The sequence below is a fragment of the Taeniopygia guttata genome, chromosome 4A (genome assembly GCF_048771995.1).
Source record: "Taeniopygia guttata chromosome 4A, bTaeGut7.mat, whole genome shotgun sequence".
NCBI lineage: Eukaryota > Metazoa > Chordata > Aves > Passeriformes > Estrildidae > Taeniopygia > Taeniopygia guttata.
Window position 1 is genome coordinate 1,635,024 of NC_133029.1, and position 15,956 is coordinate 1,650,979.

At 41.5% G+C, this 15,956-nt stretch overlaps 1 protein-coding gene across 6 annotated transcripts in view; it reads right to left on the reverse strand.

The window, feature by feature from the left end:
• Nucleotides 1-15,956, reverse strand: part of DIAPH2 (diaphanous related formin 2) — a 170,455-nt gene that overhangs the window by 112,854 nt on the left and 41,645 nt on the right. For all 6 annotated transcript variants that reach the window (XR_012055916.1, XR_012055915.1, XM_072929021.1 and 3 more), the window contains one exon: nt 15,487-15,601. Coding sequence is in view for 4 of the 6 variants with exons in the window: in XM_072929021.1 (XP_072785122.1) it covers nt 15,487-15,601 (115 nt within the window). In the remaining 2 variants the exon portion in view is untranslated. The remainder of the gene's footprint in view (nt 1-15,486; nt 15,602-15,956) is intronic.

The window sequence follows — 15,956 nt, forward strand, 5'->3', positions numbered from 1 at the left end:
TGAAGGGCTGCAACACCACTGCTTATAGATTATCCATTTAACAAACATCAGATATCTGGGGTAGATTCATTTTTTTCTACTTGAAAGAGCCACAGGAAATGTTCTTTCCAGAAAGTTCTCTCTTCCCACACATGAGACTACAAAGTTCACTTCATGCCAATTCGCAAAAACCAGAGAAACACTAGAACCAGATGCTTGTGTGACTGCACTAAAGTCACAATACAGCATCAACACCCATCTTACCAAGGCCAAATTCACAGACAGAAAGAGACACTAGTAACATTTCTAGATGGGACAGCTCCTGGGATCTCTCCAGCACTGCTTGAGATGACATGGAGCATCAGAGAACTCTCCAAAGATCATCCCTCTTCTACCAGAGGCTCTGCTCACACAACCCATTTCAGCAGTGACTCAACTGTAACACAACCACGGATTAGGGAATTTGGAAAAACAATTAACTCAATTAAAAAGATTCTTGATACTTTCCAGAAGTCAATGCACCATTGCTGACCAACCTCCTGCGCCCCGTCAGGCTCTCCTTTCACAAGTGCCTGTTCAAAGACAAGACACTTTTTGGTTTGATGCCACAGAACCAAAGGGAGAGATGAAAGAAGGATTTTATAGCAGACAGCACAGGGCAGCTCAGAAAAGCAAGATGAAAAATCAATCTGGAAGCTACAGCAGCTGTATTACTTCATACAGACCTTGGAGTTGAGTGCTGTGATTATTCATTACAGCACTTTGATAATGGTACTGGCTCAGATCTTCATTCAAAATCAGCTTTTTTCCAAACCAACCGGTCTTAGAGACAGCACCAAGAGCTGGTGCTGCCATACCCAGGTTTCCATGCCAGAGATGGTCAAAGTTTAAAAGCAAAGGTGGAGCAGAGGGGAATGTTCCTTACTCTCTGAGCACTGCTGCTGCAGCAGCAGAACACGGGAGAACAGGTCAGCTCGGGTGTGGAGCAGGGGATGTGTGCTGGGGGGAGCAGGGGATGTGTTGTGTTCTGGGGGGAGCAGGGGATGTGTTCTGGGGGAGCAGGGGATGTGTTCTGGGGGAGCAGGGGATGTGTTCTGGGGGAGAGCTGCTGAGCCCCTCACACACAATTACCTCACATTATTTAGACCTGTAAAAGGTTTTGGGTGCCCTTTTCTTTATACTGACCTCAGACAGACAGAAGAGGGAAAGGGAAGGAGAGCCCGTGCCAGCTTCAGCACACACACAGAAACACCAACACTACCGAAGTAAAACTTTTTCCTAATTTAAAGTTCTATTAAGCTAGCAGTAATACATTTGTTTATCAGAGTTGGAGGGAAAGATCTGATGCAAGAAGCTGCAAGGCGTTGTTTGCTGTTGAGCTGACATTTCCCAGTGCATGGGCAGCTCCAGCTGTGCCTTCAGCTGGGAACTCACCTAATCCCACTGCAAGTGTCCTGCCTGAAACCCTCCAAACCCAGCCAGGGCGTACAAAACCCTAAACAAAACCTTATGCAAGCTTAAAACACATTAAGCAAGGCTAATGATAGTCATGGCAAAGAGCACACACTAACAGGTTGAAATACTTTAGAGACTTAATTAGGAAAAAATTCTACCATCAGTACTTTTGTACTTCTGTAGTAAAAAAAAAAATGAAGCATACATTATTTTTGAAAATTATCATTTTACACCTGTTCATTAATTTAGCTACTGAATAACATTTGAAGTGGCCATGACTAGTTTTGTGAAATATCTATGGTTTTATTTAATATTGCAGCTGTTAAAACATTTTATTATAAGCTGAAATGTCCAGTTCATATGAAATTCCCATCTTTCTTTAAATTATCAATGAATAATTTTAATAAAGAATTAACAGCAAAAACTGTCAGTCATGAATACGATGAGGATGAAAATTAAAGGGAGCTAAAAAGGAGTACACTGAATTACAGCATGGACAAAGCAGATATTTAGGTAAACTTTAGCCTACCTTAACCTGAGCCTAAGTCTCCAATTTCTGTCAAGTCTGTTCACACAATGAACAAAAACATCCTTATATTGTCATGGGAAATGAACAAGCAAATTCATCTTATTTCCATCTGCCAAGTGGCTTCTCAATTGCATTTACCAATTTTTGGCAGTAGAAGTAAATATACAAAAGAAATTAACTGCTTTGTTATTGCCTCTACCTGAGAGAAGAGCTATGGCTACAGGAGTGTAGGAGAAAAAATTAGGTGTACAAACATTTGCAATGGATGTGAACTACACACACAAGAGTAGACTTGAGCAGCTGAAAGTAATAATTACATTGAATTTATCCCCCTCCCAAATAAACCTCCTGATGTGATATGCCTTGGTAAAAAAATGAAATAAAGAGCTAGGAATGCCACCAAAAGATTAGAAAGTAATTTGCAGCACAGAAGTGCAGCAAATTCTGTTGCAACACAATAAAACTTCTCCAAGTCTGGCTAATTGATCATCTCTGAATGCTTCAGAAAGTCTCCCATTGCTGTGCTGTTCCTGGAGGCACTCAGGAATGGAAATGAAAGTTGAATGAAGGGGGAGAAGGAGGCAAGTCAAACACAGAATAGTCTCAAATTTGCAGTTGTTCTCTTCCCTCAGCAATAGACCCAAGGGTGTCCCTTGGTGTGCCCACAGCATTCCCAGGCTGGAATGTCCCAGGGAATGGGGCAGGGAGCTGAGCTGGGACACAGCCTGACCTTCCTGCAGCCACCTGGAGGAACAAGGGAACATCAGCAGGAGCAGGGGAACACCTGCAGGAACAAAGGAACACCTGCAGGAACATCTGCAGGAGCAGGGGAACACCTGCAGGAACAAAGGAACACCTGCAGGAACAGGGGAACACCTCCAGGAGCAGGGGAACACCTGCAGGAGCAAAGGAACACCTGCAGGAACAGGGGAACACCTCCAGGAGCAGGAGAACACCTGCAGGAGCAGAAGAACACCTCCAGGAGCAAAGGAACACCTGCAGGAACAGAAGAACACCTGCAGGAACAGAAGAACACCTGCAGGAACAGAAGAACACCTGCAGGAGCAAAGGAACACCTGCAGGAACAGAAGAACACCTGCAGGAACAGGGGAACACCTCCAGGAACAGGGGAACACCTCCAGGAGCAAAGGAACACCTGCAGGAACAGAAGAACACCTGCAGGAACAGGGGAACACCTGCAGGAGCAGGGGAACACCTGCAGGAACAGAAGAACACCTGCAGGAGCAGCTGGGCCATGCCAAGCTCTGGCTGCAGGCAGCAGAACAGACCCTGACAGTCTGAGTGCTCCAGCCAAACCTCACAACCAAGCTGCTGCTCATCAGCACACGTGCCCATGGACTCAGGGAATGGCTCAGGCTGGAAAAGCCCTCTGAGATCCTGAGCAGCAGCAGCATGTTCAGCACCATGTGCTCAAGTGCCACATCCAGGTGGTTCTGAGCACCTCCACAATGCCCATTTCCCTGGGCAGCTTAGGGTGATGCTCGACAGCCCTTTCTGCAAAGACATTTTCCCTGGGATGCAATCCAAACCCGCCCTGGTGCAGCCCAAAGCTGGCTGCTCCTGTCCCTTGTCACCTGGAGAAGCAGAGTGCTGGCAGCAAGGAGACAACCACAGTGCAGACCTGCAGAAAACACTCAGAGCATCCCAGAGAGGCTCTGGCAGAGGCCACAGCTCCCACAGCTGGAGGCACACACACTCTCCTGGATCCTGCAGAACACGCCACACGACCCAGGAACTGCAGGAACTGGGATTAAGGAGGTTTGGCACCCAAATTCATTTCCAGCCTTCGCTCTGCCATTTGGGCTCTAACTTTGACAAGCAGCAAACAGTTTTCCCAACTACCCAGAGAGAAATGCAAGAGCATCAGCAGATGTCAGCCACGCCTCCTGTCAATTCAGGCAGCAGCTGTGGGATCTCATGTTTATTCCCAAAGCCACCTGGCATTTTTCAGTTCACCTAAAATCACTCCGTTACCAATTCCTGAAGCAAAATTAATTAAGCACTCCTGCTGTCACTCTGTCCTTTCTGCAATCAGAAGGGCTCAATACCTGGTACAGCAATAAAAAAAGAATTATTACAAACCAAGCAATTGATCAAAAAGTGAATCTTACACTGAGCACTCAAGATAAAAAAATAAAACTAACAGGGAGGAAAAAACATGGAACCTCTCGCAGTCTTGTATGTTTTTTGCCTAATTAATGTAATCAAGCTGAAGGAAGTGGCATCAACCCAACAAATTATGCTCTGTGGAAGAATAAAAGAGATCATAACTTAGTTTTACAAATTAGTTTTGCAAAAAAGAAGTAACAGGGGATCTGTACTCTTATTAATTGTTCTTATAATTGATTGCTACTTTATTCGACCACCAAATTTAATGACTCTATTAATTTCACATGAAATATTCCTTGCTCTGTTAAAATTGCCCTAAAATGATTGTAAATAGTCTAATTCTCAATCTCTAGCAAGAACTTGTGCAGCAAAGTTGTACAGCCAAAGTGGACTTAATTACCCACTCTGTACTGGGATGGCTTTCACCTTCCTGTCAACAGCATCAGGGAGATGCCTGGGCCACAAAAAAATCCAAAACAAGACAAGAACCCAACAACCAAAACAACTCCTCTCCCCATGCACACAGAGAAAATCCCAAACACACCCACACCCCATTTGACAACGGGCTTTGCCTGTGGAAGATGCTGTGAGACAGTAAAAGCAAATATTAACAATTCATGCCACAAATGGCCACAGAAACACAGATGAACAGCAGAAATCAACCAGCAGCAGGCAAACAAGGATTAAACTGAAAATATCCTCCTTGGGCCCCATTTACAGGGCTGGAGATGTGCTGTAAGAAGCTGGAATCAAACCCAGTGGCCTTTTCCATGACCTCTCCTCTCCCGTTTGCCCATGAATATTGAAATGAAGAAGTGTTCTTATGGGACACAAAATGAGTACACAGAAGTTTGCTAAGCTCAGAAGACAAAAAGATCCAGTTTTATTCAAACATCTGGTATTTCTAGAATTCTAAAGGTGATTATGGATTGGAGGATGGAATTACTACTTCTCTAACTACACTGGTTTAAAGATCAATTAATTATTTCTCTCCACCTACAGAGAACTATGCAAACTATTTAATTTATACGTGAAATTGTGTGGGAACTTTGACTCTCAAATATGTAAACGTTATTAGAAAGCTACCAAAGTTTTATGAGAACATTAAAACTTTTAAAGAACTATAAAAAAAAAAAACTTAAGACTTTTAAAAATCCAGGAGCATATTTTTAAAATTCTCAAGTGCTGGGAGCAGCTGCCAGGCTTTGCTGCCCCTGGGGGTGTGGGGCACTGAGCTCTGCACAGCCCCAGCTCAGTGCCCGGCCCAGCAGAGCCATCCCTGCATTTCACAACCCGCACAGAAGTTTTATCTGGGGGACAGAAGATGTTTGCTATGTAAATAAAATGCTGCCCATAATAGCATTTCTAATTTCAACAGCCACATGGCCCAGTTGTATTTTTATCCCTGACATCAGGCCACCATCACCACCAAACTGAGACAGGACAGCTGTAATTATCACCCAGATTCTGATGAGTTTCTTATGCATACAACTCTCAGAAGTAAAAAAAAAAGTATCAAGACTCAGAAAAAAAAAAGTCATTAAACTGTTGTTGTATTTTACTAAGATTCTAACAAACTCATTTTCTTTTATTACTGTGAGAAGTCTAATAAACAGATATCTTTTAAATTATTAGTTCACCTACTGTTCTCCTTGATGAAGCCCATAAAAAGCTCACCTTCACAAACAAATACACTTATGGGAATTTTCCAAAGGAACTTTCCAAATTATGAAGCTGAGATCCCAAGATCCAAAAATCCTTTTATACAGTCAAATTAAATAGATATTGGTGCTTAATGAAACACACTAAAATGTTAGTAAAATTGAAGCGATAAATCAATTTCTTTTATCACTGTGATATCTGACATTTAACAATCCTGACTAACTATTGAAACACTAAGTAAAATACACATGTCCAAGCAGACATTTTAGTATTCTCTTCATTTTTAAAGCACTGCTCTATCAACAAGGTTTTAAATAAACATGCATGCAAAATACATAAACATACTGAATTCCAAATGGCTTGGCTTTTTAGTGTAATGTAACCCACGCTGGTTATACACTCTGCCCTACAATCAAATATAAAATCTTACATTTCCACTGACTTAGTACACAAGATATTTGATTTCATGTTTAGTTAAAAGAATTCTATTCTCCCATTTGGAGTAAAAAAAAAAAAAAGAAAGATTATCAGTTATTTATTGTCATACTGAACCCACAGAATTCAAAAAGAAGTGTTCATAGGCATCAGGGCCAAACTTCACAGGGTAAAAGGATCATATTAAAAATAATTGGCAAATGATCTGCTTTAATAGATTCCATTAATTCCAGCAGTAAAAGTCAGCACCCCATGAGGCTGACTGGTAAGCAGCGCTTTGATAGCTGATCAATAGAAATAAGGATAAAATGCTGGGAAATTAGTCCTCCATCAAAAACTGTTGAAAACTGTGGCATTGTGGTGGCTGGTATCAAATTAATATAAAATGAATGTGTGGAGGCTGTGCAGAGCAGCCTCAGCCTCACCTGTGCCACCAAACCCTGGGATCAGCCTCACCTGTGCCAGCACCAGCCCTGTGCCAGCCTCACCTGTGCCAGCCTCACCTGTGCCACCAAACCCTGGGATCAGCCTCACCTGTGCCACCACCAGCCCTGTGCCAGCCTCACCTGTGCCAGGCTCCTGCAGCCCCTGGAGCAGCCACAGGAGAGGAGAGAAATAAATACAAATTGGCTATTCATGAGCTGCTCAATGGGAGAAAGAGGAGGCAGCAAACCAGGATGACCAGAAGCAGCAGGGTTAAAACTCTGCAGAACAACACATCTGTCTGAAATACAGAGAAGTGCAATGGCTCAGGTTATAAATGCTGAAAGATCCTGAGTTCACTGAAGACAAAACACAATGAAGACTTGACTGTGTGTAAAGATGTGACCTCTGGCTTGGAAAAAACATCAGCTGCTGGCAGCTGAGAAGTATCTCTGTTTAATCGATTCTGTGTACATCCAGCAGCAGACATTTAATATATATTAACATGTATTTACTCTTTAGACCGAGCAGCTGCTCTCAGTCACCTGCTGAAGATGAAATCCAGGGCTCAGCCAGCCTGAAGTCAGTCTTGGATGGTTGTGTGTGTTACCACCACCCTAAATTGACCTTGGAAAGGCTTTCTTGGGGTGCAGGTACCCCAAAGTGCTGTGAACACACGGACAATGATTATCTGCCTTAAGACACACAAGATAAACGACTGCCACGTCACAGCATTGGTCCTAGGGGAGCTGCAGGGTACGAAATGAAGCTGCTTGCATTGTAGCAGACTAAAAATAGTGCAGAGCACACAGCTCCCAGTCTCACCTTCAGCAGCAAGGCCAGGCTCCACTGCTCCCCTCAGCACCCTGAGCAGGCAGGATCCCCTGGACACCCTGAATTCAGCACCTGTGCTCTGCTCACCTTTGCCATCACCAGCCCCAGCCAAATTCAGCTGCAGTGATTCATTTAGAAGGCAGAGTCTCTGTGCTAATGATCCAAGTCCTCAGCGAAACAACTCAAAAAATGTCAAAGAAAACCTTGACACTTACTCCCCGGGTACTCCCATTCAGAATGTGCAACTTAATGATAACTCCACACTGACTTTTACCACATGGGCTTCTTGCTTTTAGAAACCCTTTAAGCCACGGCCTTTTCACAGTGGGAAATTATTCAGTAGCAGTGTTCTGCAATAATCACATGCATTCCCACCTTACAGAACAGAATAAAGCACCTGAAAGGAAGAAGCTTCAGAGACATTTCAGTCTCTCATGTTGCACAAGACACAATATAGAGAGTTGTAATTATGCCTTTACATCCATTTAAGATGATTAATAAGTAATTCAAAGAGATACTTTTGTTATTATCTGTACTAATGCCTAGGAACCTAGTATTTTCAATTTCTCAATGAATTCAGAAACTTAATAGCATGATTGTTAACTTTTAATCCTTTAGATAGCTTGTGAATGTCTGTTTCTCCAAAGAACCCTTATTCATGTAGGTAAAACTACCCTTGCTTTACTATAAATGGCAGAAATTCTTGCAATAGCAGCTGCTCTGTCCAAAGCAGCCTGGAACAGCAGCACAGGTGAAGCAACTATCACTCAGAGAAATGTTCTATGTCAAGAGCAGATGACAGTTTTTGGGGTTTTTGGTCAGCAATAAGAAAGGAAAAAACAGTTTTGCACATAAAGCATAAAATCCATGGAGAGGGCATCATTTTTCTACAAACACAGAATCACTGCAGGTCAGCACAGTGAGCAACTGAAACCAGGCCATGAATCAGACACATTTGTCAGTTTATGCTTCTGCAGGAAAAAAAAAAAAAAATCCACATTCTATTTCTTTTGATAGAAAGTAGATTTAGGAGGAAGTGCAGGATGTGCTAACAGTTGTTCTGCTGAAAGATGCAGGGGGCAGCTCTTTAATGCAGCCTGGAAAGAACTATTTTACAAGTAAGACCATAAATTTTGCTTATAAGCAAGGCTTTGTTTACAGTGGGGTTTTATTTATTTAAGCAAATACATTGTTATTCCCAGAACTGTGCTGGAAGTTTTCAGCAGAGTGAAATATTGGTGCCTAATCTATTTAATAGTCAGAACCAACTGTCCTGCTAAGTAGCTGGTCTGCTCTCCATCCTTTCCTCTGGACTTTTTATTCTCCCCTGCTTCAGCCAGGTCACAAATTCCCAGCCAGTGTTCAGCTGAAGAACCTGCACTGGAACACTCAGCTGGAGTTTCCTTTACCAGCACTGCCAGAAAATCTATCAGAAGGCAAAAGGAATGGTTTCAAAAGCATTCTGCACAGAGCTCCTGAGCACAGAGCCAGAAGTGACCTCCAACTCATCAGCAGTGCATTCCATGTACACTCCCAGATCTCAGTTCTTGCACATCAGAGAGGAGCCAGCTCGAGGAGAATTGCCACAGCGGATAATCCTAAAGCTCACTGAACAAAGGATTGCTATCAAATCCCAGAATGATTTCACCATCTAATCACTGAATGGTTTGGGTGGAAGGGACCTTAAAGATCATCCTGTTCCAAGCCCTGCCAAGGGCAGGGACACCTTCCACTAGGGTTCCTCAGAGCCCCATCCAACCTGGCCTTGAACACTTCATGGTGAGGGTAACTAGATTCACATTAAATAGATTTTTAGAATATCTACCTAAATTCCCATGAAAAATGCAGTTGTATACTTGAAGAGGAGTATCTTTTGCAGGTTAGTTGTTTCTGTTTTGACATTAGAGAAAGCATTCTTCTCAGTCTAATCTCTTTATTTATTCATACAGAAGGGGTTTTATTCTAGGAATATAGATTTATATTTGTTTAAAAACAAACAAACCCCATTTCTTTTTGCAGTTCAACACGGATTCTTTTTTCAATTCAACTTCTGAATTTCTTTTTCATCGAATTCATAGAAAAAAAAACTCTCTGTAAGAGCATTATAGATCAAGACTACTTCATGAATGTATTCATATTTCATGCTAATTAGTCTTTGTACACAATCCCTGTCTCTGCAGTGCCAGTACATGTGTCTCTGTCCTCAGCTCCTCATTAAATGTGCTGGGCTTTATTTGAGCACTGCATCACCCAGCCTCAATCAGACAGTTGGGAATGCAGAGCTGCCTTTCTTCCCCTGCTGGATTTTAGCAAGCTCACACACACCAAAGCTCCAGCTCCTGAGCAAAACGAGGCAGGGAGGAGGTGCAGAAGGCACCAAACACTACCAGAGTTATCACACAGTGGGCTGCAATTCCAGGCTCCTGAACATGTGGGTAATGAACATTTCTCTGTGCCACCAGCAGTGATTCTCACACTTCCCTAATAGGAACCTCCAACACTTTAGAGGTTGGAAAAAACCCACTGAACCCACTCCCTTTGTAGGAAAAATGCAATGCCTTTGAGAGTTCACCTTCCCTTGGCTTTTTTTAATAGTCACAGCTGCTGTTCCATCTTTCCTCTTTAAGATTTTCATTTTCGTATTCTGAGAGTTGAGGTATAACAAATTAATACACGAACTCTGTGAGCAACCACCTAAAATATAACACATTACTAAGACAACTCAGTCACAACATTGTTATAAATACATAGAAGAGGCTTTTTTAGACAATACATGTCTGTCCCCACTCTGATTCCATTTAAATTCTCTTTAAATTCTTCTGGTGAAGCTTTCTGACAAAATTACTAATTGAAACTTGCAGAAAATCTGAGCAGAAGGGGCTTTGTCACTAATATTTCTCAGAAATTTTTCAGTGCCAGAGATTTTTTAACCAAAAGATGGCCTTGCAGCAGGCACACACAGACAGGAGAGCCTCTCCAATCTCAGTTTGCCACGTGGCACTGACGAGGCAGGTGGATAATCAGTTTGTACCTGCAGAACTCCTGCAGTCACTCAGGAACCAGCAGGATTCCTCACTTCACATCCTTGCTCCTCAAGTCTCCAGTGGGGAGCTCTCACCTGTCCCAGTGATGTTCCAAAAGGGTTAAGCACTGCCAATTAGAGTAAAACTGAAGGAATGGCCCCCACATTAGAGCATCTGACCTGGATTCAGAACAGACAGAATGCTGATTCTGAAATGAACTCTTTCTCCAGGAATTGTGGGGAATACATTATGCTGTACCTCCAAGCAATCCATGAATAATGAGAGCAGCCTTCAAACAGCCCAAACCTCCAACTATTTCCCACCTGTCTCTTCATCCGAATACAATTTAATTCACACACAGGCTGTTTGTATTTGTTCTTCTGAAGGTGCAATTATTGCAGTTCTTTCTGTAATGCTGATTAAGAATGTCCAAACTTCTCTCTCAGAACACTTTTATGGAAAAACAATGCTCTGAAAAACTCCAACTCTGCTGCAGATGTAAAGCAAGCAAGCTCCAGGAACAACAAACTGGAGATAGGAAAATTGCATCCATCTGAGCCATCCCTCTTGATTTTCCCCCCTTAGGAATCTACCACAAAGTTTGAAAAGCAGAGTCCTGAGAGACACAATCAAAGTGTGCCACACTGAGACCTGCAGTGAAATTCCTGCCTCTGCCCAACCCTAAAGCACGAGCGTTCTGAAAGGGTTATTTATGTAAGATTTTACAGGAAAAGAAGACAATAAACAAAAATATCACAACTGACACTGAGACTAACTTCTGAAAAAGTCTAAATATATTTTAGTTTTTAATCTGGGATGTTCTTCATTCACTGTCACATGATAAAAACTACAGTTAGTAGGTCACACCAACAGGACATGTATTTTACATAGTATGTTTTTTCAAAATAAATTATGTTTTCTTAGTGACTCATATTACAAACTGTCTTTGACATAGAAATTAAGTTATTGAAAGGCGAGTGCATTAAAATGCTATTTGAAATAAAAGATTAAGAACTATTTACAATCTTTTTCTCCTAATTGGAACTTTTGCTTTCCTTTACACCATTCTGAACACTATACTCATGTCAGTCCTCCTGTCCAGTGATGTGTCCTGGTGCTCTGGAAATAAGACTTGGACTGTAAAACAACCCTAATCATTTAAGAATTACAAAAATGTATATAAAATATATCAAAATACAGAGATATACATACATAAATCTATGCTAGATGTTAATATTTTCAGGCAGCAGTTTGTTTAAGCCATGCAAAGCTTTTTTCACCCTTGAGTTTGAGAGTTTACCTACTGGGTAAATCCAGTGGAGAAGAAAAGGAAAGTGAAAACTAGTAAACTAATAACTCACTCCTTCTTTATGGTAGTTTATTCTCCTGCTGAAAAACAACAATTTCAAATAGATCCAGAGAGGAAAACAAAGCAATTTGCTGCACTTCTGTGTGAAACAGATCTGGAGAGTGATGACCTAGGTGTGCAAGCCCAGGCAATGGAATTGCCCTGGCACACAGCCCCGTGACCCCACACTGCTCTGCTCTGCATTCCCTCCTTCTGCAAGGAGGGCTGAGGAGGGAAGGGAACCAGCTCAGCCTGAATCAGCAGCAGACCAAGGGAGCCACCTGCAGTTTGCAATCCTGAAGCAAATTCATGGGGAGTTCAGAGGCTTTTCCTCCTTTTTGTGTTGCCAAAGCAGCGTAGGTAGCTGAGCTAGTGCAACACAGCCGTGCTGAACAGCAGATTCCTGCACTCAGCTGGGTCCTGCTGCCTCACACCTACAGCTGTCTGAGAGGAAACCTGCCCACAGCTGGATCCACTGAAAGCTTGCAAATGTTGAACTTCTCTGATGAATTAGATCTGAGCTTCTCAGCACAGCAAACTCAAAGCCATTTTCTAAAAGTACTAATTACTGCTCCTTGTATTTACAAGTCCCAAATGCAAATTAATGCAAAGATTTTTCTTTCAAGTTTAATGGTGCACTGACCTATCATATTCTTTATATACATTATACACATTATTTATGTACATATCACATGCATTATACATATAAAATCAAAACCTGAACACTTTGTTCATGTCTTATTCAATTACAGCTTACATACAAGTTTTTCTTTTCTCTTGTCCCTTCCCACTCAAATTCCAATCATGTGAAAAACACAACTCAGCTATTAGGACCTTACTTCAGTTTTGAAAACATATGAAAATGATTGTTGAGTTGTATTTTAAAAGTCTAATTGTAAAGCAACAGAACCCTGATGGAGAAGTTTTCCCTTGAGGCAAGTTGGATGGATAATGAATTCTGTATTGGAACAATCCCAGTAGTTACAGACTATTATGTACTAATTACTACCTTTACAGACCTACTGTACACATAATTAATTTCTTCAGAGCACTACTATCATTCTTGACTGGCAAAATACACAACCTAAATTACAAGAGGCAGAAATTAACATGATCCTTTAGGGAGAAGGCATTAACTTGCTTTGCAGTGTGTTACAATTAGACCATCAATCAAGCAGAGAGAAATGATTTGGATAGCAGCAGGCCCAGCACTGAGTATTGTCACAGTCCTGGTGTGGATGTGTCACAGCCTGGCTGCAGAGTCCCAGCACTGCAGCCTTCACCTGCACCTGGCAGGAGACACTGCAGCATTCAACTCCACATGGATTTAACATCCCATCAGTTAAATAGGAGTTTCTGATATCATATTCCAGCCAGCACTGAAGACATGACAGTGCTGTTGGTGCTCTCCCTTCTGCTGGTGGCCAGAGAGAAAATTTCACATCAGCTAAGAGACCAAAGCAAAGTTTGGTAACAGAGTGCTTGCCATAAAATGACCTGCTCAAATGATTTCAAAGATTTAAGTAGGTTCTTGACAAGAACACTAGTGTTTTAAACTGTTAATTTTAGTTGTTGGGGGTTTTAGCATATTCTACAGAATTAACTCATACACACCCCCAACTCCATCAAAAAGCAGTAGCCCAGGTTTCCTGAGGTGTGTAACCACACTGGATTAATTATATAATGTAACATGCAAAAATTATTGTTCAACTTCACAACAATATTTCTCCCCAGAAGCACCAGACCCCTTCAGCTCTGGCTGCATTCCTCTAAAGCAGCCAGCACTCAAACAGCAAGGCAGCTGACAGCTTAGAGATAGCCAACATTAAGTCATTTTTGGAGTATCCTAAACCAAAATTATGTTACATGAGAAAAATTCCCCAAGTGTTTTTCTCATTGTACCAAAGAATCATGAATAGCATTCAGAGGTTTAATCAAATTTCAGTGCTGCAACTTACAAATGACAATTTTTTAATAAATGTGCACACCACCATTTCTTTTACTTCAGTTACCATTTCCACTGGCATTCCAAAATCCCACAGAATACAAGACAGTAAACACTAAGTCATCCAAACTGCTTTTGGCAATTGTCAGTTTGCTTCCACTCATCCCTTTGTTTGTTTTGCATGCTGACTGTGCTCCTCAGAGACTATCACATGCATTTCTATTTGGCTTTTTATCACTCTCCTGGAATGTACCTGGAGACCACCTCATGAAATGGGACTAAAGCAAGAGGGAAATCTGGTCGCAGATGATGCCTGAAATAAGCATTTGGGACATTATGGAGCTGTTTAAGGTAAAAAGGGAGGAAGAACAGTGAACATCATTCTGTGTTTCCCTTTGCAGATGGCAGCTGCAGGAAAAAAAATGCTTCTGGCATGCAGTTCTTTGGGTCTGTGCTGCAACTAAAGGCTCCAAGAGTCTTTTTGACTTCCAGTAGGTTCCCAAGTTTGAAAAACCTTTGAACTCAGACAGACAACTCTGCCTTTCTGCAGGAGTCAGCCAAGTAAGATTTTCATATCCTGAGTATTGTGTAGCAGCATTTTTAATGTGCATCCTTTGCTATGGCATCTTATCTTCTACAACCATTAACTGAGAACCAAACAAGGAAAAATATCTGCAAGGCTATCAGTACACAAAGCTGTTTGAGGAGTTTCTGTTGTTCCTAGTTTTACAACTGTGCAACTATGTCAACAAGAATTTCTTCTCATTGGAAACTGTCAGCTATGTCAACATTTCAAGAGGGTTTTTTTCAGCATTTTTAACGAAGAAGCTTTTCAGGAATTCTGAAACATTTCTTGAGATTTCTAGTGAAAGAACTCAGCTCAAGGCAGAAGCTTGTCCTTTTCATTAAGAAGGGGCTCATGCCATTCTGTCATCTGCTGCTGGGCATTCCTTCCCTTAAAGGTCTTCCTGTCACACCAAAGCAAGTGACCAACTCCACATCATTTTAACCTCCCTGCAGTGCTAAGAACCAAGAGTCAATCCAACTTGGGCATGGAAAAAAATGTTAAATTACTGCACAGGATGCTTTTAAATTACTGCATGGAATAGCTGAACATTTAGACCAGAAAGTGGTTCCAATGTATGCTGCAAAAGGAGAACTCTAATGGTTTAAATTCACTGACTACTGAAAGGAATATGAATCTATCTTATGAAAAACACAGCCATGACCAACTCTTTGAAGAGGTTTCAAGAGGACACAGAAAAAAACCTCAGAAATAATTCAAGGAATCTACTCAAGAAATAGTTCATTACAGTCCTCTGAGAGCCCTTCCTGAGTTAATATTTTTTAACACTGTGTTAGTAAAAATTGCTGTTCTTATCCCAGAAATTCTCAGCTAGGAATAATAATGCAAATAAACATGAGTTTAGGATCAGAATGTAAATTTAATTATAATTTCATTAAAAGAAAACTCACATTAGTCTGCAACATACAGTGAACTTTTAAAAGGTATTATTGCAAAAAGGTTCCTCCCCTCATGCTGTAAAGTGAAGGGGGAGCAATTCTTGTAATAGACTGTTATGCTTAATATATGTTTTAAATCATCTTCCTGCTATAAAACCATCAAATGAATTCCATGGTATTGCACAAAGCATAAAAGAAACTGCCATTACACAGTTTTAAACTTAATAAAGGCACAATAAAGAGCAAAGTAGGAATGTACCTTTCATTTGGGTTCCAAAGGTAAGTGCCAATTTTGCAAACAGCTCTGGGTCTTCAAATTTATCTTCTTCAGCTTTTACCCAAAAGCTGTTTTCTCCTATTTCTTGAGGCTCGATCTGAAAGAAAAAACAGCATCTCCAGAGTCAATTAGGAGTGTTTTCAACAGCCAAGTTAAAATAAATGCTGCAGAAGCTCTGTGAGAATTGGGCTGGTAAGTTCAGCCCTGCTCTGGGACGTTCTCTCCCTGCTGCTCCTGCACAAGCACGGTGAGCTGAGCTGCCCTGTGGCCACAAATGGCCTTTATTGCACTGCTCCCACCCAGCAAGTTCTCCAAACAGAACTAATAGCAGCAGCTGCCTTTCAAAGTGTTCTAGCTCTCTCTTGATTACTTTCTAGAGAGTTCCCCAACTCTTCAGCACTTCTTTTCCCTGCTACCTGGGAACTGGATGGAACAACTTACCAGGCAATGAA